Raw genomic sequence first — 25,555 nt, 5'->3', positions numbered from 1 at the left:
GGGGAGTAACTGTTTCTTAGCCTTGAATTATGCAATGTAAACCCTGGATGCTAAAAAAAACACTTTGTTTTACAATGAGAAGAAAACCAATTCCATCCCGAAAGAATACATATATAAATCACACATTTGCCATTGCTGTTAGAAGTATGTGAACAAGCAGTTATATGCTATACATTTTACTGCTCTTACCCCAGGCCACTATGGCTTTAGATTTCACATATTTCACAAATTTTTGAAGGACTGCCTAGCACAAAGAAGGATGTTTCAGAAAACAACACTACTATGCAACTATTTGAATGTGCTGCACAGACCTTTTGTTTTCCTCTTTCTTCATCCAATAAGGATTTGCTCAGTAGTTAAAGACATACCCACGATTCCTCTTTCTCAACACAAGCCAGTGGTGTTCAAAATAGCTACCTAGAAAAAAAGGGGGGTGAGAGGAAAAGCCACAAAAAAATAAAAGACAAACCATGGCTTTTCCAAACACGTCTTCTACTTAACCGTGCCCTAAATTAACAGTATATAGGTTAAGTGCTAACAGGAAAGAAGATTCCTTCTGAGTGAGCAAGTAAAAAGTAGAACAGTGTGGAGCAACGAAGCTACTACTGCTGAAATAATAATTCCTATTGCTCCCCCACAACTTCCTTATGTTCTTTACTGTATCGCAAGTATGGCACTATATTTATTACCTTCTAGTTATCTGTAAAAAATAAAGGGTTTGAGGAATTCTACTTACAAGTTGTTAAAAACAACAAAACATGCTGCAGTTAAATACAAGAAATGTGAAGTGACTTGGTTTTAAGTACAGATAAAGAGAGTGAAGAGCACATGTGAATGCAAGCTTAAACGTTGTGTGTGGAAAGAAGAAAAGAGAGAAAGGTAAGGAATCTTCTCACTCAAAAGTCCTACCCTGACAGGTGATAGAGTATTTTTTACATTATTTGACACGAGTCTTCCAGCTCTGCAGAGCTAATTAAATGAGAAAAGTGTGCAGTTTTATTTTTTTCCCAGGGGGATCCTGAAGTAGGAACAGAAGACTCACTCCCTAGAAGTCTCCTGTGCCAGTCTGAAAAACAATTTTACCACTTCTTGATTTTTTTTCTCTTATTTTGCTATTTTGAGACAGTTTGGGTGCTTTCATTTTGACAATAAAACTGCATTCAAAGTAACAGACCTTTATGATTTAGATTTCACTTTATCTCCTCACACTCATGGTCTGTTCCACCCTGTCTGCTTCTCACACTTCTTTTCAATCTCTTTTGTATCAGACTGAGGCAAAGATTCATCTGACTAGGGTAGATCAAGCAAAATGGGATTGCCTTTCTGTTATCTCAAGCAACTCCCATGCTGGGTCAGTTGTTTTCCCTTCAGAATGTTCCTTGTACTGAGTGGTAGTGGCATAATGCAACTGCACCCCAAGTTTCACGACTAAATAAATTGTTGTGTTTATTTTTTCACTTAGAAAGACCAATTCCCTAATTTTTCTTTGCTCTACAGAACAAACACATATGGAAGCAGAATGAATAGAGCGCATAAAACAGTAAATGAGAGGCTGTGACCCACTGGAGAGATGTGTTTTAAATTCCTACCCAGACTGTTGACAAAATTATTTTAATAACAATTTGATTAATATTTTTTCTACCGTGTTTTTTCATATTCAGTGCCATAAAAGCCACTAACTGCCTAAGTAAGAAGTTTGACAGAAGAATTTTGAAGCCTTTAAAATGCTGAAAAGAAGCATCCTGTGCAGCCAGCTGAATGGTGAAGTGATAAAAGATTGAACCAAATTTGCTGGAGCACAAAGGAAAATCAGAAGCCTGCAGCTCAGTGATAACTATGGAAACTGATACATGGTCCGTCATCTGTAGATCAACAGAATATGTATTCAGAAGTTACAGTGAGAAAATATAGTAGGAAACAATACACTTCATAGCACAGCTGATTTTCTTTTCATTATTAGATTAAAACATTATTGATTTGATACACCTAAATTACGCGTGTCGTATTAAAGATATTCAAATAAATAACTGCTGCTACTAAATGAAAGCCGTGGTTGAATTCATATTTTTAAAAGGAAGTCAGAGAATATCGACTTCAAACTGACAGCTATTCAGGAATACTCAAAACTACTAAAAAGAAAAAAAACACACCACCACAACTCTCAGAAGTCACTTGTATTTTCAAACCTTTTTTGCTTCCCTCACTCTAATGCTTGTTTACCTTCTCATATCCTCCTCCACTTAAATAGCTAGTCACTTGAGGATCAAAGTTGCTATTTTCAGACACTTAACCTGCAGTTAATCTCACTGTTGCTTGTCTTTTAAGTGGAGTTAGATGTCTACTGTGCACCTATGGGCTAGCAAGGAGAATGGCAGTAAGTCCTTGTTTATATGTAACGTTACTGAAAGTTCATGCCAGTTCTGAAATACACAAGTAGGTTTAGCTAGTTTTGACATTTGTTTTTTATAGAGTGGATTGATATTTTAACTTATGGGACTTGATTAATGTCTGTATTAATCATTCTTCTCTGGCTGAGACTCAGGCACTGCTTTCCTCTCTCTGGAAAACAAATTGAAGCACAAATTCTTTAGAACAGGGAACAGCAGTTCAGGACTTAAACTTATTAAAACTGCACGTAAGCAGAGCTAATCAAAAGCCTTCCTCGGACATATGTGATGTATCTGAACTGCTTCAGGTACAAGTCTGAGTATAAAACAACACATCTTAATAATTACAAACCAAACATCCTGGAAGACTTCTCTTACTTTCAAAAGCATGGAGTCAAAGATCATTCCTAATTGGTGCCTGTGCCTCAGCTCTAAGCAGAAAGGGGTTTTCTCATGTCACCAGCCACACAGCTTCCAGCAGGGTGTCTATTTTAACAACAGGAAAGTTTTTCCACAGTTCTCAACATTATCAACATCATTACCAAAACATTCTGAGAAAACAATACTTCCTGCAAAAGTTCGCAGAGTTACATCCATGCCTAATGCTATTTTTTTTGTTGTTTTCACAGATTTAAAGAAAAATATTGCAAAGCAAAGGATGCTGTTTAAATATTGAAATTTTAGTACTCAACTTCAGATGATCTGTTACAAAAAATATAAACAACTGGATATTTGATTCCTTCAATATATGAAAAAGCTGCCTAAAATGTCTACCTAAATTATCTTCTTTCTTCTCATGTGTCTGGAGCTGAAGAGTATACAGCCTACATAGTGCTAGGACATGTAGTAGTCCTGCTATAGTGTAGTAGTAAATGCCTGACATTTAAATTCTTCTATATAATAATAATAAAAAAAACCAACAACAACAAACAAACACATTGATATTTGAATGGAAACACAGGGAAACGGACTCAAATTGTGGCAGGGAGGGTTAGATCGCACATTAGGAAGAATTTCTTCACAGAGAGGGTAGCCAGGTATTGGAATGGGCTGCCCAAGGAAGCGAAGAAGTCCCCACCCCTGGAGGTATTGAAGAGAGGTGTGGACATGGCACTAAGGGAGACGGTTTAGTGCTGGAACTCAGCAGGTCATGCTGATTTACTGAAATTGAATTGAATTTATTGAAAAGCAGTGAGTTACAATGGCAGTAATACCACTATTTCCTACTGCATGTGGAAATGTTAAGGATATCCCCCAAGAGCTAATAAAGAAATCCTGAACAGCATGAACATCACAGAACCTGAATCAATAAAGGTTTTTATACAACTTTTCAGATAAAACTCCACACGTTCCTGCTTCCCTAACCCCAGCCACGAAGCCGTCCACAACTGAACGAAGCATGACCACGCTCAAGCATTTGCTTCGTAAACAGTGTTCTAATTTGCAGGATCTTAAGTGACCTATTTTTTCCTCAAGTAAGAAGTTAAAAGCTAGTAACAGTTTGTCATTATTGCGAAGGAGCTTGGGGTAGAATCTTCTAACAAAAGAACAGCTCTTCTGAAAATGTACCATCAGGGAAACGCTTACTGTAGAACAGCATCCATGTACGTAAGGTTATTTGGACCAATTCTTCCTTAAATGCCATTTCAGGAATCAGACTTCACGCAAGGATATTTTCATTTACTAAGAAGAAAAGGTAAAGAAGGATACCGCATAGAGTATTAGTAAATGAAAATTCAAGGCACTGTGAAAGGAGATAGTATGAAATAAATACCGTGCTCACAAAAAGAGACAAAAACAAAATAGAAAGTTTGTAGAATACAAAAGATGAGGCAGTTAGTCTACTTCTAATAAAACAAAAGACTTGAGAATAAGGAAGACTCCCTCCATCACACAACTGCCATCCTCATTTCTGCCTGCATCATTCTTAGTTTTCTAAGCAAGGACAAAGTAACTGACAGCATTAGTCACTAAATCTATATCCTAAGTCACCAAGCAATGAATTAATTACACCCTCCAAAACACAGTCACCAGGACTAAAAATTCAGAATCAAGAAAAATGTTTTTGTCCTACTTTCCTGCTGTTGATTCTGGATATCACAGCATGTAGGTGTAGAAAATATTTCTAGGTCAGAAATACTCAGAAAAGAATGAGTGTAAAATTACAGCTTTTTTCTCTCTCTCTACATGTACAGCTTACCAACAGGAATCTTTGCCTTCAAAAGAAGTTTATCAAATTCTGAAAACACCTCCAACTTTGTAAGACACTGGAACAGACCTCAAATTAGAGCTACGTTAATTCTATTGCAGACAGTTTTCTTCTGCAAATACCACAAAGGTCAAATAAATTTTTATGCTGAAGGTAGTAAGCAGTATCTCTTGGGAAGTTCCACCACTTGGTAATCACTGAGCCTTGCTATAAACATTACTACTTGGAAGGCAAGGTTTTCAGGTTTTGTTTGTTTGCTTTTTAATATGGAGTAATTCAGTGGAAGAAATTTGGCTTTAAGAATTTTCCCATTAAGACACAAAGTTAAAAAGGACCATTTTCAATCCAACTTTATTTTCTGTCCATCTCTCTCATTTTCACTTTTAGCAGGGTTTTATACACTTTGACTTTGAAGCAACTGCAACTAGAAGATATACTAATCTACATTAAAAAAAGAAAAAAACTTCATCTAAACATTTCTGCTTTTTGTATGAGTCTTTTCCTCTAATAAAGGCATAATTGTCAAGCTAAAAGACCTATGGGCAGTCATCAGAAAAACAAAACAAAACAGAAATAAAAACCAACAACAACAGAGAGATAAGCTCCTTGCATTACTGCTGGCCTTCCTCAACTGATAATAATCACGAATGTCCTTCCTTAGCAAGTAAATATCACACATGGAAGGGGAAAGGTTTATTTCTGGGGGTTCTGCAGCTATGTACATTTCAAATAACTACCTTTAAGATACTCTAGCTTCAGGATCTTTATGTGTCCTTTTTTTTTTTTTTTTTTTTTTTTAAATCTTAAAATTCAACAAATCTTCAGATATCTCAAGTAGCACTCTTTGGTTGTACAGAAAAGAGTCGTAGCGTTATCACAGATTTTACTGGCAAGTCCAGCTTAAAATGATTCCCTCCTATTCTCTTTCTCTATCAGAGAGAGTGGAGGATTGACCCAGATTACAATGCAATGTTACTTACAGCTTGGACTGATGTCCTCATTCAGCACACTGCACAGCCCCACAGCCCTTTGTTTCAGCAGAGCAGGAGCTTGGGGCTTGGGGAGAATGGAACAACAGGAGAAAAAAAGCTGAAGGTTTGTAGAAGTGCCTCTGCTGAAAGGACCACTCAGGACTACTACCACTTAAGGCCTGGTTTCTAAATTCCTTCCACTCGAGTAACACAGAATGCGGGCCTATACTAGCACATGGATCCATTACACAGATTTCACTTCAATTAATCCCATTAGACACAAAACTAAGAAACTGTTTAACTTCTACGTGATAGCACATGCAGCCTGACCCACTAGCCCTTTGCACATACACAGGTCTTTTAATTCAAATACTTCTCGTTCATCACAGTCTCCTCAGGAAGTCCTACCAACACATTCCAGTCAAATAACATTAGCCTCACAGTCCTCACCACAGACTGGGTGCTACCCTGAAGGGGTACTACGGGATTTCTGGGGTGTCATGGGACAAAATGAAAGCCCAATAGTCTGTGGAGATGGCCTTTGTTTCCAGCCCCTCCTTGGTGAAGAAATGGAGAGGAAACAGCCCAGACTCGTGGAGCTCTCCTACCTCTGTAAGCAAATACCTTACAAAGGAGCATGAGCTTACCAAATACTTACTAAAATAACTTTCTGTCCTGCAGTTTTCCATCCAAAACTGAACTGCAAAAATTCAAAGCAATGCATTCTAAGTAGACTATCAAAATACTCTGATGTTATTTTTTCCTTATTTTTCTAGCTTTTCCTTATTTTCCTAGCTTTCTCAGCACTTTGTAAGGACATCTTCATGGGTGTGTTTGACATTATGTCTGCTGCAAAGTTTGGTAAACACTTAAAATACGTTGGTGCTCTCTTTCAAACCCACAATTAGTGCTCACTTTACCAAGGCCAGAACGCTTGGCACATCACTGTGCCAACTCAACTCCGACCAAATGCGCAATGCAGCTAACTCCATAGACGTGCTTTCCATCTCCACATTTTCCACTTCAGCAAATGACTGATCGGGAAAGATGGGATACACCCAAAACACAGAAAACCACTCATTCAGCAGCTCAAAAATGGATATGCTGGCACCGAAACTTATAGTTGAATGTGAAATGCATCCCCCCCCAAAATCCTGGATTTCAGCTAACTATAGTAAATATTTCAAGAATGTCCCTAAGATGAATTTTAGCGACGACACACAGTAACTTGTTAGAAGTAAAACAAAGGCTGGCTTGATAGGGAATAGACAGTACTTTTACCCCCCTACTGCATTTATCCCCTTATGTTCAGTGTTTTCCAGAAAGGATGTCACTTCCACGGAGAATTCAGTTGCTCTACATTTTAAGAGCTCAAATGTTCCAGTGAAGCCTGACATATTTCAGATATTGATACAAAAAAAATGGAAAGAAAAGAAAAATAAATTTCTGGTGACTTAGGATGCTAAAATACTTCCCACTAAAAGACAGTAACAACTAGAAAACTAGAAAATTACTTCCAGTAGCAGCCAAGCCTTCTAAACTCTTTTATACTTAAAAAGATTTAGGAAAGAATAAGCATTTACCATCTTGATTTCCACTTTTAAATAAACAGAGAGAAAACCTGCCTTGCCATTCAAATAAGAATTGAGTTTAAAAAAAAATCTCCATTGTAGGAAAAAAATATTCCATTTGAAGTAAGTCCATATGCCTAAAGTAAGAGTAACTACCTAGCTGAGAGAGTTTTACTTCAACATTCATCTGGATATTTGATAGTGCATGCAAATATAAAAACTTTTAACATATACCATAAGGAATTAAGCATTCCTAGTAACAACAAAACCTTGAAGCTGAAATTAGTGTTAATGCATGTAGAGTTTGAGGTGTGTTTGTTTTTGTTTTTGTTTTCCAGATGAAAATCAAAATATGGTGCTACAAATCTGTAAAAATAAAAGACAAATTGATGTTGATTCCAAATAAAAGTAACTTATTACCTTGTACAACACTACAATTTGCAGAAAACTAGCACAAGATAATATTTAACCTTGGCCTACAAGCAGGCATGATTTCATTATTTCAGCTTAGTTATTTAAGGTATCAGGGATAGTTAGAAACCTATCAAAGAAACTCCCAAGGAAGTCCTGCACTTGTGAGAGCTACACTGAAGTTCTTTCAATCTTGTTGTGAACACCTGCACATATACTTGGATGCGGTTACTTTCTACAACTAGTCTTGGAGCTGTCAATGTCCTATGGCAATGTCAATACTGGCAAATTTATCACAACAGGAAAAGCTAAGAAATACATTAAAGAAAACGCTGTTTTAACATCCTAAGCCATCGTTTAACTATCAAGTAAATTACTACATTATCTGCTCGCAGAAATGAATTGATCAGAAATTAATAATTATCAATGTTTCATGTTACGATTGACTTTATCTCAAAAACATTATGATTTATTTAAACTATTTATTTAAAAACCAGAGTAAAAAAAAAAAAATATCCCAGTGCTGATGTTATTTTCAGCTAGCTACTTTTCCCCTTGGTTCATTAGGTATCAGGAGACAGCTTCAAAAGCAATTTTTCTGTGCAATTCCACTAATACGTAGATTTTCATCTCCTTTCCATTGTCAATTCATCGCATAATCCCACAGAGCTAGTGCAGAAATGGCATTCAAATTTACAACTCCAAAACCTGAAACACAATTGAAGCAATTTTGTTTCATAATGCTGAGGTTGCTTGCATTTGAGGTTTGGTCAGCGTGTTTTAGGAAAGAAAAGTATCTTGCAGCATGTGACATCAGAGCAGTCTGCACACCAACTACCACTGCATTCAGTACTGCTCCCTGACAAAACAACCTGAAACAAAGAAGCGTTTAACAACTGAAAAGAGCAAAAGGTTGCACACTGCATAAGCAGAAATACATTTTTTAAAGCTATTAAAGTATTCAGAGTAAAGGAAAACTATCATCGAAGTACAACAGCGTATGGCTAACGTGAAAAATCTATCCTGAAAGAACTGGAACACTACAGAAAACAAAACAGCCTCTCTCACTGTATGAAAGGAAAAAAAAAATCACTTGAAAGGAAAGTTCATTACCTCCAATTCAGCTCAAATCCTGATGTATATTGACTACTCATTACAATTACCACTACTACCATTATCCCTTGTTTTTAATAGTGTTTTCCTTCTACTTCTCCTATGTCCTTCTCTGTGTGCAACAGGCTCCCAAGAAGGCTGTGGCCACCACACCTAAACTTTCACTACAATAGCATTTGTGAAATTTAGATGTTTTCTTTTCTTTTCTTTTCTTTTGCTTTAACAGTTGCAAACATCCTACTAATAGCGCAATGTGTCACATTTCAAAGGCTGATCATCTAACATATACTCAAATCCCCTTTACATTTTTTATTTTTGCAAAACATTCCCTTTTAAACAGGCATTGTGTTACAACGGTATTAGTGATGAAACATGCCAACTGCCTGTGCCAAGTGCTGAAGGGGCATTTTTTTGGTTTATAAATATGGGAACCTCACTGGCAAAGCTGCAAATCAAGCAACAAAGGACTGAGAATTCATAGGGACTTTTTTTTGGTGAAACATTCAATAATAATAAATATGCAGGCATAATAGTATGTTGTTTTGAACCACAATGCTTCTTAACACTCTATCAGAACTTTACACCAACACCTATTTCACCTTGAGGACATTAACTATTTGAGGATGGAAGTATCATATCTACCACAGGTACAAAATATAGCAGTCTATGTACGTAGTACACGGGGTACACTTCACCTGGTAACAGAAGAGACAGTATCTCAACAGTTCACCCACAGACACATTTTAAAAGCTAGATGCAAAATAAAATTGAATACAAAAGCCTTTCACATTAGGTTCTAACTGAAGAAACGGTTTATCAGAAATATACATTTGAAATGTTCAAGATTCAAGAAAAACTCGAGGGAAAATATTCTGCTTAGGCTTTTCCACAAGGCATTATCACAAAGAACTCTTTATCAGGTCACCAGTTCTTCAACAGAACTAGCAGACTTCAAAATATTCCAGCAGAGCAATTTGCAGTTTAGCACCATCCCATATTAAAGCATTCTAATTATAGCTCTTTCATGAAAAGCCACAATCTCAAAGGAGAGAAAACACAACTCAGTAACAAACCAAAGTCAACTACAATACATCTTTTGGACAAAAACAAACTAACAAAACACACACACCAAAAAAACAAAACACAAAGTAACACCAATCAGACAAATGAGAACAGGAAAAGAAGGAATGGCCAGTACAGACTCTGATTAAGGAGAATAAATGGACATATCAGAAGAGTTCATTCTGCCTGGTTAATGAACCAGCTTAAACAATTGTGAGTTATTCTCCTGGTTTCTGCCAGAACAAAATAAATTTATTCAGAGTATATTTAAAATTTTAGCCTCTTATAAGGTAATCTTTGCTCTGCACACAAGAATCACCACAGAATTCTGCAGAGATGACACACTAAAGAAAAGATGATGCGAGCCTTATGGAAAAAGCAATTATGGCCTCCAAATATGCTAGACACGAATAACATAACATTTTCCTTTGAACAAAATATATTATTTTCTGATATACCAATGTAAATATAAAGTACCACAATTTAAGTACCTATTTAGAAAAATGTTATCACTTTGTTTTAAAGATAATTTGATCAAGTCCAAAAGAAAATGGTGGGGGGAGGGAGGGGGGAGAAGAGAGGGGAGAATCCACAGCAGAACACACAATGGTGTGTTGGTGTGTTTTCAACTTTTTTATAGATTGAACCAATTTAACTAAGAAATAGAACCTGACCCTTAAATAAACCTGTTCAAAAATGGTCACGTTTCAGGAAGAGGTTTCTAGTCTTGCTGTTATAAATGATGGATCATTTACTCTAACACGTGCCAATGCATAAGATTTAGCAAACACATTTGGATATTCATAAATGTCCTCATTCATGTCTTTGATCAGATGGTACAAGGTTATCAACAATACTCAACAACCACAAGATGGAGGCAGGTATGTTCCACCACACTTACTATCATGGCAAATACTTGTTACTAGCATTAACTTTTTAATAGGAATTACCATTCCAAGTAACTCTCCCCAATTCCAACAGGAATCTGGAGCTCAAATTGCTTACCTGTGGACATAATGCAGCTGATGAACAGAATCAATAGCTATCACCATTTCAGCCAAATAGAAACGAGCCATATCTTCAGGTAGTCTGTCCTCAAACTTGCTGAGCAATGTAAGCAGGTCTCCTCCAACATAGTAATCCATAACCAGGTACTACGGAGTGGAAATGATGAGAAAACAAATGGGAAGAAAAACATATTGAGTGATTTTAGGACTTAAAAACTAATTGAAACATAAAAGATAACTTATTGCAAAAATTATCATGGGCATTACAAATGCTGAGATGCTCAGATGTTCCAAGAAGAGTAGCGGTTTTAACCTCATTTAAATATTTAACCTACTTGAGTATTTTTTCTTATTTATACGTATCCAAACAGTCAGCCTCATGACAAAACATTATCAGCTTCATTCACTGTCCCATCATCAAACAGTTATATTTAGATACTCAAAATGCCCTTTTAAAAACAGTATCCTTCAACTAAATGCAAAAGGCATAAAGGATTAAAGCACACACCTATGATAACCTCTGTTAATTAGGGATCTCATTTAGGAAATACAATATTCCAGGTTTCCCCTTCCCTTCTACTTACCATCTTCTTTTCCTATTATATAAATGATTTTGGAAAGTAAAATTTTTTTTAGACTACTCATAGATTAAAGCAAAAAGGGAGAGAATTCCAGTGGCTTATAGCATAATTCAGATACTATCGGCACTGCACACAATACAGGATCTGCCAACATATGATGGAAGACATCACCTTCTCTAACTGATATCATGGAAGTAAACACTTTTGATTTCTGCTTTATTAATGAAGCATATAATGAAGCATGTCTGCCATTGGATCAGATGCAAAGACTTAAAAGAGCTCACAATCTTGCTCCGTTTTACTGTATTATGACAGAATGAACCCCCACGTCCTTTACAGACATGGTCAAAATGACTGGAAAGAAAAGTAGGAGCTCACAATGAGTATCTTTTTTATTTTAATTGTGGAACAGCAGCTGGAAAAGTAAATGAGAAAAAAAAAATATAACAAACTAAAATAAGATCGTTCTCTCAAGAGGGCCTGGTGAGAGTCGAGTGGAGTGAGCTGACTGCACAGCCAGTTCAGAACGGCAGCCAGCCACAGGAAGCCATCACTAATAACCGCGTGATGGCAGCGCGAGCAGCAGTCAGCTCCTGTGCTGAGAAGAGCACGAGGCTTGTGAGGTCCCAGGAAGAGTCTGAGGGGATTTCTGAGCCCCAACACTCTCAGGCTGTGCCTCATGTGTTGTATTTGTGTAGGTGCTGGCCTGCAGGCAAACAGTCTCACCAGAGGGCCCAGCGATAGCCGGGCAAAGACAACTGATGGTATAAAATGGCAGGAAGCCGCATATAACCTATCCCTGGGGAGTGCCAGGGACCAGGGCCACAAGTGTGGACTTGTAAGACTATTTTTTTAAATTTTATTTTAATTTTCTTTTAGTAAAAAGCATATATAGAAGTTGCAAGACTATCTCCTATTAGCAGACAGGAGATTCATTAGAAGATAAAGAACAGAAGCCGCTCAGTGCTCAGCAAAAATAGGAAAACCTGCAAGATTACAACAAATTCTAGCAGGCTGCTGCTGAATATATCATATTTTCTTTGTAATACTATTGATAGTTAAGACCAAAATTACGTAAAACATGAGATCTTATTTACTGTTCAAATTAATGAAGAATGAAACAGGTTGGGAGGTTTTTAGGACAACAGCTAGGCTCATAAATGCAGAGCCCTGTTTCTATATGAACTCCAGCAAAATCCATGAATCTCCAAAAGCATGGGAACTGACAGAAAAGAAAGCAATATAGTGGCCAAAAAAATTTACAATTCTCCGTGATTCTGATAGCACGTTTTTATTGTAATAAATAAAAAAAAATATGACTACACGTTAGATTTTTAAGAAAACATTAGAACTTACTAACAGTGCAGATTCAAAAGCACAAAGCAATAAAAACCAAATAAACAAAATCTATCAATGTATAGTTGTTTACCTTTAGGGGCATAAGTATTACCAGAACTTTAATAACACAGTGAAAATATTTTGGTTGAGAAAGATTTCACAGAAAAACAACATGTTTTCTCTTATTATCTTCTTTTTGCAAGTCTGTCAAAATACTTGAAAAATAAGCAACATCGAATATTAAAGAGATACTTTCATCTACAGCTACAGCTTCCAATCTTACTTATTAAGACTTAGTGGCATTCTTCCTTGTTGGAAGAACATTTGTTTTATTACATCTTAGTGGTTTTAAATCTTCAAAAAAGCAAAGACCAATCAAAATGAATTTTTATTTCAAAAATCGGACAATTCTGTATTTTAACTGTAAAGCTCCAATCAGTAATGTTAATCACATAAATAGAAAGTTTATGTCAGTAAACACACTTTCATTAATTCAATTAAACTAGAGGGGCAAATTATAAAAGAAAGTGCAGATAGATCCAGGTTTATCAATAAATGCAGAAACTTATCAATAAATGCAAAACAGTTTAGAAAACAAAATTGTATTCCTGAGATAGTAATTGCTAAAGTTTAAGTGTGTGACCACCCTCCATCCTTCATTATCTTATACACAAACTTATAGGCGCTCACAAGGTTCAGAATACACAATTAACGAGCTATGTTTGTCTCTCATACCACAACTAAGAATCTGAATTTCTATTCATATATACGTAAGAGCAACACTCACTAAATAGTTTTCATCCTGGAATGCATAATGTAACGTTGTGATCCACTGGTTATCTCCGTTCACTAATACATCTCTCTCTTCTCGAAAACACGCTGTCTGAAGGGGAGAAAAATAATTATTATAGGCTTTAAATAAAACAAACAAAAGCAAACACGTTTTGCAATCTGGCTATTTAATTTTTAACATCACATTTGGAAAACAAATTCAAATCTCTCTCTCAGTTAAGAAGTCATTTCCTACAATCTCCAAACATGCCAAAATCTATGAAAAATTAGGTATCAGAAGAGTTCTAGGGGAACTATAGAGGAAGGACAACAGACATCATCTACCTGGACTTGTGCAAAGCACTTGACACTGACCCACATTATACCCTTTTCTCTAAATTGGAGAAATATGGATTTAATGGATGGACCACTCAGTGGGTAAGGTAGATGGTCACTTCCAAGAGTTGTGGGTCAACGGCTCAGTGTCCAAGTGGAGCTCCTCAGAAGTCCGTATTAGGACTGGCACTATTTACCATCTTTGTTGGTGACATGGACAGTGGGATCAAGTGCAGCTTCAGCAAGTTTGCTTATAACTCCAAGCTGCGTGGTGCAGTCCACACACTGGAAGGAAAGGATGCCATCCAGACAGACCTTCACAGGCTTGAGAGGTGGGCCCATGCAAACCTCGTGAAGTTCAACAAGACCAAGTGTAAGGTCCTGCACCTGGGTCAGAGCAATCCCCAACACAAATACAAGCTGGGCAGAGAATGGATTGAAGGCAGCCCTGAGGCAGCCAACATACTGCTTGCACTGTCCAAACTAAAGAAGAGACCATGGTCAAACAACTTTGTTGATTTTACTGAGTTTTAGTTTTAGGAGTCTACTTTAGGTAGTTTGTTTTTAGCATGCAAAGATTAAGAAGTTCAAATAAATTAAAGAGTTAGATACATGTTCCATTTAAAACAAATATACCAATCCTCATGTGAGACTGCATTTTTTTTTCTTTCCACAGGAATCCATGGAAAGGTACTGTGAATTCAATGAAAGGTGAAATCACACAATACAAGTAGGAACCCAAAGTAAAGCAGCACCAGCCAAAGAGTTTTTTCAGAACACAGAATAGATTTATGCTTTAGCAATGAACTTTCTGTCACAGATTTTTGCAAATGGGACTTTTTAATGAAGCATGCTCTCAAATTTGAAACTTTTATCTCTCTAATTTTTCTATCAAAAAATTGGACCTTGACTAAATTCTAAATACTGACAAACTAATACACATGGTGAGTTAAAGCTCACTAATTTCCTTATACCACAGAAAATATACTTGCTAAAGACTACTGAAATAAATACACGCTAAGATTGCTTGTATAGTGCATAATTCTTGGCCAGTTACAGAAACAGGGTACTGTATAAAACATTCAGCCCCACCTAAACCCAGTCACCATGCCACTTAACCCTTCCCATGAACTGCTTTAAGCTTATTTTGATATTAATCTTCATATTGTCAATAAGCACCTCCTCAATTCGAATATACCCAGAGTCTTCTCATGGAAAAAGAAGTAACAATTCCTTAGAGTAAGAGGGGATGTGATTATAGAAAAAAAATGTTATCTTACTTCAGCTCTCTTCAGCATCTCCCACTTATTAAGTATCTTCATGGCAAAAACCTTATCTGCATTTTTCAGTTTTACTACTGCAACCTGGAAAAGATGAACAAAAGGTAAGCCTAAACATTAAAAGACATTTTGTTTTCTTTTAATGAAGCCTTGCAATTATTTTTTTCTTCAGTGTTTTGGAAACAACTTTACTATCCATGCATGTGACCATACCATCACTATCCAGACAGAGTAACATCACAACAGTACAAGATATTTATTCTGCAAAAGCACCAAGTCTATTTTAAGCTTTCATTATGTATCACACTTTCACTATGCATCATTTTTCTAGGTGACTAGATGAATGGTATTTTCTTACTATCACATTTCTTGCTCTATCATCTGTATGAAGCTGTCACTGGCTGTATACTTGATATTCTTGGACTCATCCTTCCAGTATTACACAGTAATTTAATTTACAGACCCACCAAGAAAAGACAACAACTTAGTAGTCAGTTTCTAAAACCAAGAAACAATTTATTCTAGGTTCTAGACACAAATTATTACTGTAGATTTGCTATGAGGTAATTTCTAGTCTTTCAAAAAAAATGCACTAAAATATATGGTAAAGTATTACTTCATATTTTTCCACTTGAAGTGCAATGAACCCTTTTACCATGCCTCTTGTCAGGGGCAGGGAAATGCTGAAATTCACAATTTCTAGAAAAGTAAACGTAAGGAAACACAAGCTTTACTCCCCTTCACTGTTTGTTAAACATGAGATACCGTAGGCCCATCTAATAATCTGATATAGTCTTTTTCTGAGAATATTATAGTTTTGTGAATTTATTTTAAAAGCTAAAATGGAATATTTTTACAAAAGGGGAAGGGAAGAATTTTACATAAATGTGTTTTCACAGTTCAGGATTCCCTGGGTACAGAACGCTAAGTGTCTTAAACAAATTGGCCATCAATCTGACACACACTCAGATCAAAATGAGACCAGACCATTGTATTACCATACCAGTGATGGAAAAGTTCAACTATCCAAACACTACATTTTAATGACCATTCACCAACTAACCCATTCTGCCTCCTCCCTTTCAAATAATCCCTAAGGCTTAAGGAGATGCATTGATTTCTGTGTGCACTCGGTTACAAACCAGCATGCTGTCACCCAGATTACCACCATCTTCATCCTGCAGGCCAGTGACAAAAAAAAAAAAAATACTAAGGTTGGTTCCTACGTTCCTTCTGCCTCTTTCACAATCAGTAAACTAGCCATGTGTGAAGACAACTATAAGAGAAAATACAAGATCAGACAGTTTGAAGAACGCGTAATGCAAACATCTTTCAACCATCTTCAAATGTGTCATCAGCTGCAGCAGCTTCACACATATGGCAAAAGTACACGTTGAAGGATTGCAATACTGAGATGTCTAAACTTCAGCATATCTAAAAGCGTAGCTCTTACTTAGCTACAGATTCCCAGACAAAGCAGCTGTCGCTTCCCATTTGTGCAGCAATACATTACTGGCCCTGCTGGTGATACTGCTGCCTGTGGGGTGAGGGGGAGGAATAAAAAAAGGGGAGAAGACAGAAAGGTAGGAGATCTACGTGTTTAACCCCGTTTATGAACCCAAATTTGTAGAGATTGCTTCATGCATAAAAACTGAGGCTAAAGTCCAGACCTTGAAGGTACTTTAAAATTTGAAACACAAAAAGAGATTGCTTAGACTGCCATTTTATTTCATAAATAACATCCACTATTCTGCGCATGGTATCCCAAGACCAAGCAACACAATTTTCCATAGAAGGAAATCCTCCATGGTAATACATGACCCACAATGCCCATCTGAAACTTGAGTTTCCTTTTATTCTTCTAGCTAAAACTCTAACAAGCTGTATCTGTATTGGTGTTTTTAAATGAGAAACAGCGGGAAGAGAAAACCTTACCATTGAACCTAGTCAGCACTGGAATTGTATCATCGCTTGGATGACAGGGACAGCTTCTGCATAATGCAGTCTGGGACATGAAGCTACTGGGTAACTCTGCCTTCAACACTTGTAAGGATTTTGCCATTGTTGTGGACATAAATAAAAAAGCTGGACATAGAGTTGACTAGATTGCTGTTGCTGAGTGTAGTTTTACCAACCCCACCATTACCACTGTAGGACAGGCAGCCAGACGTGTGAGCAGAACACAATATTTCTACTCCAACTTCAGGGCTTCATTTGTTGCTCTTCACATGCTCAGTAAAAGGCCATTTCGCTTTTGTTTGGTCTCGGTTTCTTTGGTTGTTGTTGGGGTGTGTTTTTTTTGGACCCCCACACAGATTTCTTAATGACATGCGCTAATTGCACAGCTGCCTAATTTTGCAGTCTCCTATACAGCATTTATTGGACACAGCTGAAAGAGACACAGCGCTGCCTTTGCTTAACAGCTGGAGAGTAGGCTTTGTAATAATTGAGGGCTTGGTGCTTTCTGTGAATGTCTACCAGAACTGAAGAGTGACTAAAGGACAAAAATAGACTCGTGTTTACCAGCTGCATTTACAATCAGGAACAGCCTTTTAGTCTGTCAGAGGCATTCGTGTTATTCCATATCCATCCCGAGCCCACATCACCCCTACCCCACCCCACACACACAAGACCACAATGAAAACAGCCTCGTTTTCCTGCAATCACAGCATCTTTTTGCATGTCTCAGGGCTTCGTGGAAGTAAATTTTACAGTGCTTATTTCAGGATTTGACTGTGAAACAAAAACCTGACACTTCAGCAGTGAACGATCTGAGGCGGTTTCTAATTGCAGCAAAAAATTCTGAAACATGATGACAGAGCCAGGCAGTGTTTACATATGCATGCGCACACACACGTCTCTATGCTATGAGTATGAATGCTCAAGTACACCGAGTGCTGTTTTCCCCTTCCCCAGTGAAGTTGTCAAGACAGAAGAAAGGATGATCGTTCCTATGTAGTTATCCTGAAGTGCCTTGCTACTGGATTTTATTAAAATTGGACTTATTTTTTTCTTTGTTGTGGTGTTTTTTGTTTGTTTGTTGCTTTTTTTAATTATATTTTCCTGTGAGCAGCTCAACAAAAATTACTGGTATGTGTTGATGTAAACATTTTGGTTGAGTCAGATGCTTTTTCCTCATTCTTCCAACAGTTCTCTGTGTTTCTCACAGGGGGAAAGATGAAAAAGATGGGAAAGACAGTTAAGAAAAGGGGTGGGGGGGAAAAGGGCAATACTGCTTTTTCAAAAGTAGCCAGCCCACCAGAAACAAGCTCCGAGTTTCAAAGTAACATACAGTGAACTAACAGCCTCTTATCTGTTGAATAACTAACGCAATCTGAGCACAACACTCCTTTGGCTTTTCTTATAAAGTCTTAGCTCTTATGACCAACCTCTGGATTGAAAGGGGTGGGGAGGTGTTACTGTTCATACCTAGATGCCAAAATTCAGGAATGCTTAGTTCTCAAAGCTACAAACATCATCTTCAAAATATCAATAACATAAACACTCATATTTGCTTGCACAACCACGCAGTGAACATTTTTTTTTAAAGCAGAAATAGAAGGAACTGAAAAATTCAATATTATTTAGAGTCTTAAATCAGCCACATTTTTATCCTGCAGTAACGTACCAATGAGAACTGTTGCCTACTGGAATCAACAGTGGTCCCTCATTTTTCCTAGCAGCCTCCTTCAACTTCCAAGTTTAAAGTCTTCTTGTTTAGGGCTGTCTGTTAAAGTTTTTCCAACCATGTGCCTGAAGCCAGCAAAATGAAAACCCTTGATGTTCACATCATGAATTTCACTGGAATAATCCTCCTCCCAAGGAAAACATTTGTGTTATGTAAAGGCAGCACTCTTTTACTCTACATTTTAAATAGGTACGTGTATGTGTGGAGAGGGAAGGGAAAAGGAAGCATTCTCAGAGTGACAGCAAGCAGGGTAAGGACTTCAAGGGAAAAGGAAAACCAAGAACCTCTTACAGTTATAAGCAATACTTGAACTGTTTTTTTTGTCTACATCAGACTTTCATAAACAAAAAGGGAAATATTTATTAACTATGCAAATTAAAAAATACTGAGGAGTATAAAATCAAAATCAAAACAAGTCTGAGACTATGGCAATGAAAGCTTGCACTAAAACTTCATAGTTATGGAATTTCAGAATTATGCTGCTTCAGGAGATGAAAATTAATCTTCCCAAAAACCTAGAGAAACTTTGGTCTCATTTACAGTTTGTTGGAAAGAAACCATCTTCTGCTTAATCTGTCTCTGCAAACTATTATCTACTGAATAATAACAAATATTTTGCAGCTTAATATCATTATGGTGCTTGGTGGCTAAAGTAGCAGCAACATTTGGCAGTCCTTTTTTTAACCTTGCTTATATACTTACTAGTTATTTGGAAAGAAAACTCTTAATTTCATACAGAATTTATTTTCCTAGACAAATGTCTAAGTAGGACTTTAAACTTGTATTTAAACTAGTCAGTAGACTTAACATATATACTTGCAAATATTTTAGAAATCCCACTTTAAGAACGTATAAAGTCAAATATTTTCATTGAAAGAATTTCAGTTTTCCCCTTACTGAAGATTTTGATGATTAAGTGGTCATGCTGTCTTTCTCAGGTAGGGCATTACAAAGAAACACTGTTCCTAAAAGCCAACTACCACGTTGTGTGGACTGTTCCCAGAAGAGGATGGGGCAAGTTACGCTCTCACTATCGATGGTATGATTCATCGCAAAGAAGCTTCCTTCGAAAGTACTACAGGGGTGGGTGGGTGTGGGAATTAGCTGCTCTGGAGTTTGATGCTGATTCAGCAGACTAAAAGGACCTCTTTTTGAAAGTGTAATATAAGGCAGGTTTCATGCATGATTCTTCTGACAAGAAAGTACTCACACAGTGATTTTTCTTACATCCTGTATGATTTGTGCATGAACTGAGCTGCAACTACCATGGCAACACTGAGAAAGTCTCTGATCTGTGCAGAAACATTTGCATCAAGACAGTGAATGCAGCATTTCCTCTGTGGCAAAGGTCAAGACTGAAGATGGATTATCCACGAGTGGATACTACATTACAGTAAAAATTCCTGTTCCTTAAGTACTACCTACAGAATTTTGTTCTTCCATAATCAGTCTAGTAAAGCCTAATCTTTCACATTAAGCAAATACATAAGCAAACCTGAAAACTCATCCTGATCTGCCATCAAAGCCCCCAGAGATGCTTTTATATCAATGAAAATGTAACAGTCTGAAAAACATTTCCCATTCCAGAAGAAATTAAGACATTGCTCAGAATCTCTTCCTTGTACTTTGGATTTCAGCACTCAGATTTTTTTTTTTTAATTTTTGAGGCAATAAGGAATAACTTCTGAAGAAGCTTTGCGTATTATTCCCATTTGCAGCACATTTGGCCATCAAAAAATTCTAGGCATTGTTACACATTACGTTGCTCCTTCTGTATAAATAGTGACTTAAGTGACGAACAAAGCACATTCTTAATATAACTTAAGAAGGGGGGCAGAAAGCTATGGTTTATTCATTCCAGTTTCCTCAGCCTGTGTATTCTGACATCCCTGGTGGCCATAAAACTTAGTGGTGAACAGCCTTGCTTGAAACTTGAAATAAAAGATGGTTTAATCAGAAGCAGCAATTTTTTTTTTTTTTATAGTTTGACGGTAGTAGGCGACAACTAAAACAGAACCTAACATTTGGTAAGATTCTTACAAGAAATATAGGAAAAAAATCAAACATTAATTTTAGGAAACAAAGCAACAAGAATAGAGATATTTCTCTGTGTTCCTAGTATGTCAGTATCAGTATCTGGCAATTCAAATTCTTGAAAACTACTTTCAGGCAATTCGGTTATTAGGATGATTGGAAAAGACTAGATCTTCACACCATCAGTAACTCAGTGGTCTCTATCTGCTGACTCAAAGAACTATAGTCAAGTAAATGACTTATCAGATGGCTGAAATACGGTCTTTTAGCCCATGTGAACTTGCCTTCTCTCAAAAGTTAAGAGATTAAAAAGAGCTGTAAAGGGCTGCCACAGAAGGTATAAAACAAAAATAAACTTGCATCAAGCATTAGGTTGGCCTAAAATATCCCTTATGCCTGAATAATGTAAAACTTGTGCATTGTTATGTGGCTATGAACTGTCTCTCCTCAGTGAGGCAGATCAGCAAGTATATTCAAATCCTTCATTTTTCACATACATACCTCACCAAAGGCTCCTCGCCCAATCACCTTCAGGATCTCAAAGTCTTCTTTATGTAGTCGCATCTGTTTCACTTTAGATGTAAATGGTTTTGCTGAAACAAGGAAAATATCAACCATTAAAAAACAAACAAACAAAAAAAAACACACAATGAAACATAATATATATGTAATCAGAGTCCTGAAAACAACAGACCATTTTGCTTATATACCTATATTCTCTAATGTAATGTAACAAAGTTTAAAGATGGAAATAACAGGCAGTAGAACTAAGATGAAACTGCTGTAAGAAAAAAAATTGATTTTACCTTTAAGGAAAAGGAAAAAAAAAAAAGTCCAATGATACAGTCTTTTGAGATCATAGACATCCACTGCCATTTGTGTTTTATGTGATCTGTGATCACAAAAGGAAGGGATAATATAATGAGAAGTTCACTTTGGACAATATGATTTTCTCTGACAAACAGCAAAACAGTATTGTATTTGATATAAAATCAAAATGCTGATGCAAGATGACCAGAAGGATAATACTGGCCTCATTTATGAATCATGCACTATTTTTTATAGACCACTTCTTCAAGAGAGAGGACACTTATGAGTTAATTCTTTGCTACTGGAAGCAAGAACAGTTGTACTCAGAGGACATTATTAACACATTCAATGGAAAATACCCTACCTGTATAAAGTGGGTTCATCAAAAGAATAAAAGAACCCAAAATAAAAAAGAAGAACCTGTTCCCCCTACATCCCCTTCCTAAATCCAAACTCCCACCCCCCATAAAAAGAAAAAACAAAACAAAACAAACAAACAAAAAACACAGAGGGTGAGAGGGGAACAACAACAACCAGACTTTACTTTTTTTTTATGCTCCATTACAAGAATAGCATTAAAAAATTTAAGAAATTCAAACCACCACATTTCAAGTTCACATTTCCAAGGTTTGGGTGGGAAGAGAATTAAACACATAACATTCGACTTAATTCTCATGCTAAGAGATGATATAGGAATTACTTAACACCAGGTTGGATGTTCTCATCCAAATGGAACGATACATTGTAAAGTCAAAGATTTAATACTTACTATGTTTCAGACAAAAGAAGTTCTTTACAGTTATTGTGCCTATAAATAATAGCATTCTTTTCCCCTACGCTTTGTTTCTCTGAAGCACAAAGGGTTCAGTACTTCCCTCTTACTCTTGCAAACAATTCCACTACAGTAAATACACAACTTTATGAGGTTGACTTACTAAATTTATATTTTTAAATTGAGAGATTTAGACTAATTTAAAATAAAGCAAAAAGACAGTATGTGTGTATGTATATATATATATATATATATATATATATATATGTATATATATACATTTAGCACTGTTTGTATCCAAATACAAGTTGAAAACAAAATTTAACTCAAAAAATGCATTACCTTGCCAGAGTCCATGAACTGAAAGACCAAGCACCCAGTTTGTCATTGTAGGTTTGAAATGACTTGACAAGGAGAAATAGCAGGCTGAACTATTTACAGATAAACCCTCTCCATAGGCAGCTAATGAATTTGGAAACAAGTTTTTTCTTGATTATCATATGATTTGACCATACAAGCCACTGATAACAACAATTGATATTTTTGCCCTGAAGAAGTAACATTTATTTTTAATTTTTATTTTTCTTATCAGCCTTAACGCGTTCAATTTTTCTAAGATTCTTCAGATGCAAGGAATCTAACATGAGTTACATTTGTTATAACTCTAGGAACATCAGTTTTTGCCTAAATAAATGAACAGACAAGTAGGTTTTAGGTCCAAATAGTAATGATATAGCCATAAGACACCAAGATTTGCACTCATTTTAGTGATATTTTTACCTTCAATTTATACTTGTTTTATTCAATATATTTAATTGTACAATTAAAGTGCAGGGTATTCTTTTAAAATGTAATTCAACTGAAGTATTTTGCTCAAGCTCACTGAGATCCCAAACTTTCAACCAATTAAAAAAAAAAAAAAAAAAAAAGGAAAAACAAAAACAAAACAAAACAAAAAAACAAACCCACAGGACTTTTTTTTTTTTTTTTTTTTTTAAATAATGTAAAAAAAGTCTTGCAATAAGCAAAATAAGTGACAGCAAAATGTACTGCCTTACTGGGACAGCAAAAGCTGTGCTGTTCCAAGTAATTTAATACAAATATTAACACTACTGATGTATATAACTGAACAAATTAGAACATCCTATTCAAGTCTTTTAACTTGAAAAACAACTGATTGAAAACAAACGTGTAGTTCTTGACTTCGACTTGTTTTTTGGACCATTGTAGGCCTGGATAGCATACAAGGCAAAATATCTTGTTAACAAGCAACAGCATAGCTATTTAAACCACAAAACTCTTCCTCACTTTATATTGTAAGGAAAGGCCTGTCATTCTTTAATTATTACATTTTAGATTCTTCCAGGGTTCCCATAGGGACACTGGAAAAATAAACATCATTAAAACTACTTCAGTAAAATACAACAGGCAAGAATACGTTTGGGTACAGTTTAATGATTTGTAGCATTGGTGTTAGTGGAAATGTTAGTAAACCCTAGCATATATATATATTTTAATCATCTGTAGCATTAGAAATGTCGATGTATAGTCAAGCAGTTCTATGATGGAAGACATAGTCCAAGAAAAGAAAAGAAAGAGGAAAAAAAAAGATCTGCTCTGGGAATGTACTCTAAATAGCTTGTTCCAAAACAAAAAAGAAAGGTCAATTTGCTTTATCATCTATGTTGTTTGTCTGCTGTACAAACATCTGCTGTTCTTGTGGCAACAGCCATCTCTCGCACGGAAAGTTTGGCCTAGGCAAGGGTCTTGGAAGGCAGCTCTTCAGACAGCAATTTCATACGCCAGGCTTTCCAGACTATGAGGTTCACAGGCAACTGATTTGGCAACGCCACACGAAGACAGCAAACCTCCTGGTCAGAGAAGGGTTTTCCAAATGCAATATGCTCAAAGGGGCCCCTGCAACACCGCTCTACTAAATTATACGGGTACACAACACCCCAACCCCAGGTAATTCCCCCTTTCTGTTAACAGATTCATAATGAAGGTAACAGTTAGAAAATAATGCTCTTTTTCCAAAAGAGCTGCAGTTTCCGTGACTGGTGATAGCGCCTGTCTGCAGCACTTTGAGGACACTTATTAGCATTACTTACAGTATATTGAATATCAAGGGATTTAATTTTTAAACTCATGAGGATAAAAGTCCATCTCTCCTTCTCCCTTCCTCACTGCAGAGAACCAGAGCTGCTGTATGCACGGGGTTAAATTCAATCAAGGTGAGATGAGGATCACAAACTGCTTAGAGAAAGCATTTGCAGGCTTGGAGCAGCAATTTAAAATGTGCACTCACAGTTGATTTAAAAATAAAACAAAACAGAACAGGACAATATTAAGGAATTCTAAAATTCTAAAAATTTAAAAAAGATTTAGAAACTAAAAGCTGAATCCACCACAACTGTTAAAACCAATGGTGAAAGTTCATTGTAGCAAAAACAGGGAATTGAAAAGGAAAACAGCCTATGTCCATCTGCTAGTTTTCTACCTCAAGAGAAAACCCCTTTCCTTCATCAGTTAAAAATAATTATAAATCATATGAAAGATTCATAGAATGGCTTGGGTTGGAAGGGACTTTAAAGATCACCTAGTTCCAACATCTCTGACACCTCAGGTTGCCCAAAGCCCCATCCAGCCTGGCCTTCAACAGCTCCAGGGATGGGGCACCCACTGCTTCTCTGGGCAGCCTGTGCCAGTGCCTCACCACCTTCTGAAGAATTTCCTCCTAATCTCCAATCTAAATCTCCCCTCTTTTAGTTTAAAACCATTCCCCTTGTCCTGTCGTTATCTGCCTGAAGAAATGCCACTCTCCATCTTTTTTATAAGCCCCCTCTTCAGTATTGAAAGGCTGCAATGGGGTCTCCCCAGAGCCTTTTCTTCTCTATCAGCCTTTCTTCACAGGAGAGGTGCATCACCTTGCACTTGGCTTTGTAGAACCTCATTGGGTTCACGTGGGCCCACTTGAAAAAAATAATATAAAAATACACACAGAGCTTTCCCTTGCAAAGGAGGAAAAACACTTGACCTAAGAAACTGTCACTCACACTACCGAAAGTTTCTGCAATTCCTACTAACACCGTCCTCACAAACACAAAAACAAAACAAAAAAGAAGAAAGCAAAATACAATGCACTGATGGACATGTTTTTAAAGGCATTCCGCAGTTTTGAAATTTCTGCTGAATTCCTGAAAGTAATTGAACA

At 36.6% G+C, this 25,555-nt stretch overlaps 1 protein-coding gene across 6 annotated transcripts in view; it reads right to left on the bottom strand.

Annotated features, from left to right (window-relative positions):
• The window catches only part of CDC42BPA (CDC42 binding protein kinase alpha), a 153,725-nt gene that overhangs the window by 88,647 nt on the left and 39,523 nt on the right, over window positions 1-25,555 (bottom strand). For all 6 annotated transcript variants that reach the window (XM_084514987.1, XM_084514982.1, XM_084514986.1 and 3 more), the window contains exons 3-6: window positions 21,261-21,352; window positions 15,038-15,121; window positions 13,438-13,533; window positions 10,730-10,878 (exon numbers count right to left, since the gene is read on the bottom strand). In XM_084514987.1, the coding sequence (XP_084371113.1) occupies window positions 10,730-10,878; window positions 13,438-13,533; window positions 15,038-15,121; window positions 21,261-21,352 (421 nt within the window). The remainder of the gene's footprint in view (window positions 1-10,729; window positions 10,879-13,437; window positions 13,534-15,037; window positions 15,122-21,260; window positions 21,353-25,555) is intronic.

This window comes from Aythya ferina (genome assembly GCF_964211825.1).
Source record: "Aythya ferina genome assembly, chromosome: 3".
NCBI classification, from domain to species: Eukaryota; Metazoa; Chordata; class Aves; order Anseriformes; family Anatidae; genus Aythya; species Aythya ferina.
The sequence above is the reverse complement of the archived record's forward strand: the minus strand, read 5'-3'. Positions and strand labels throughout refer to the sequence as shown.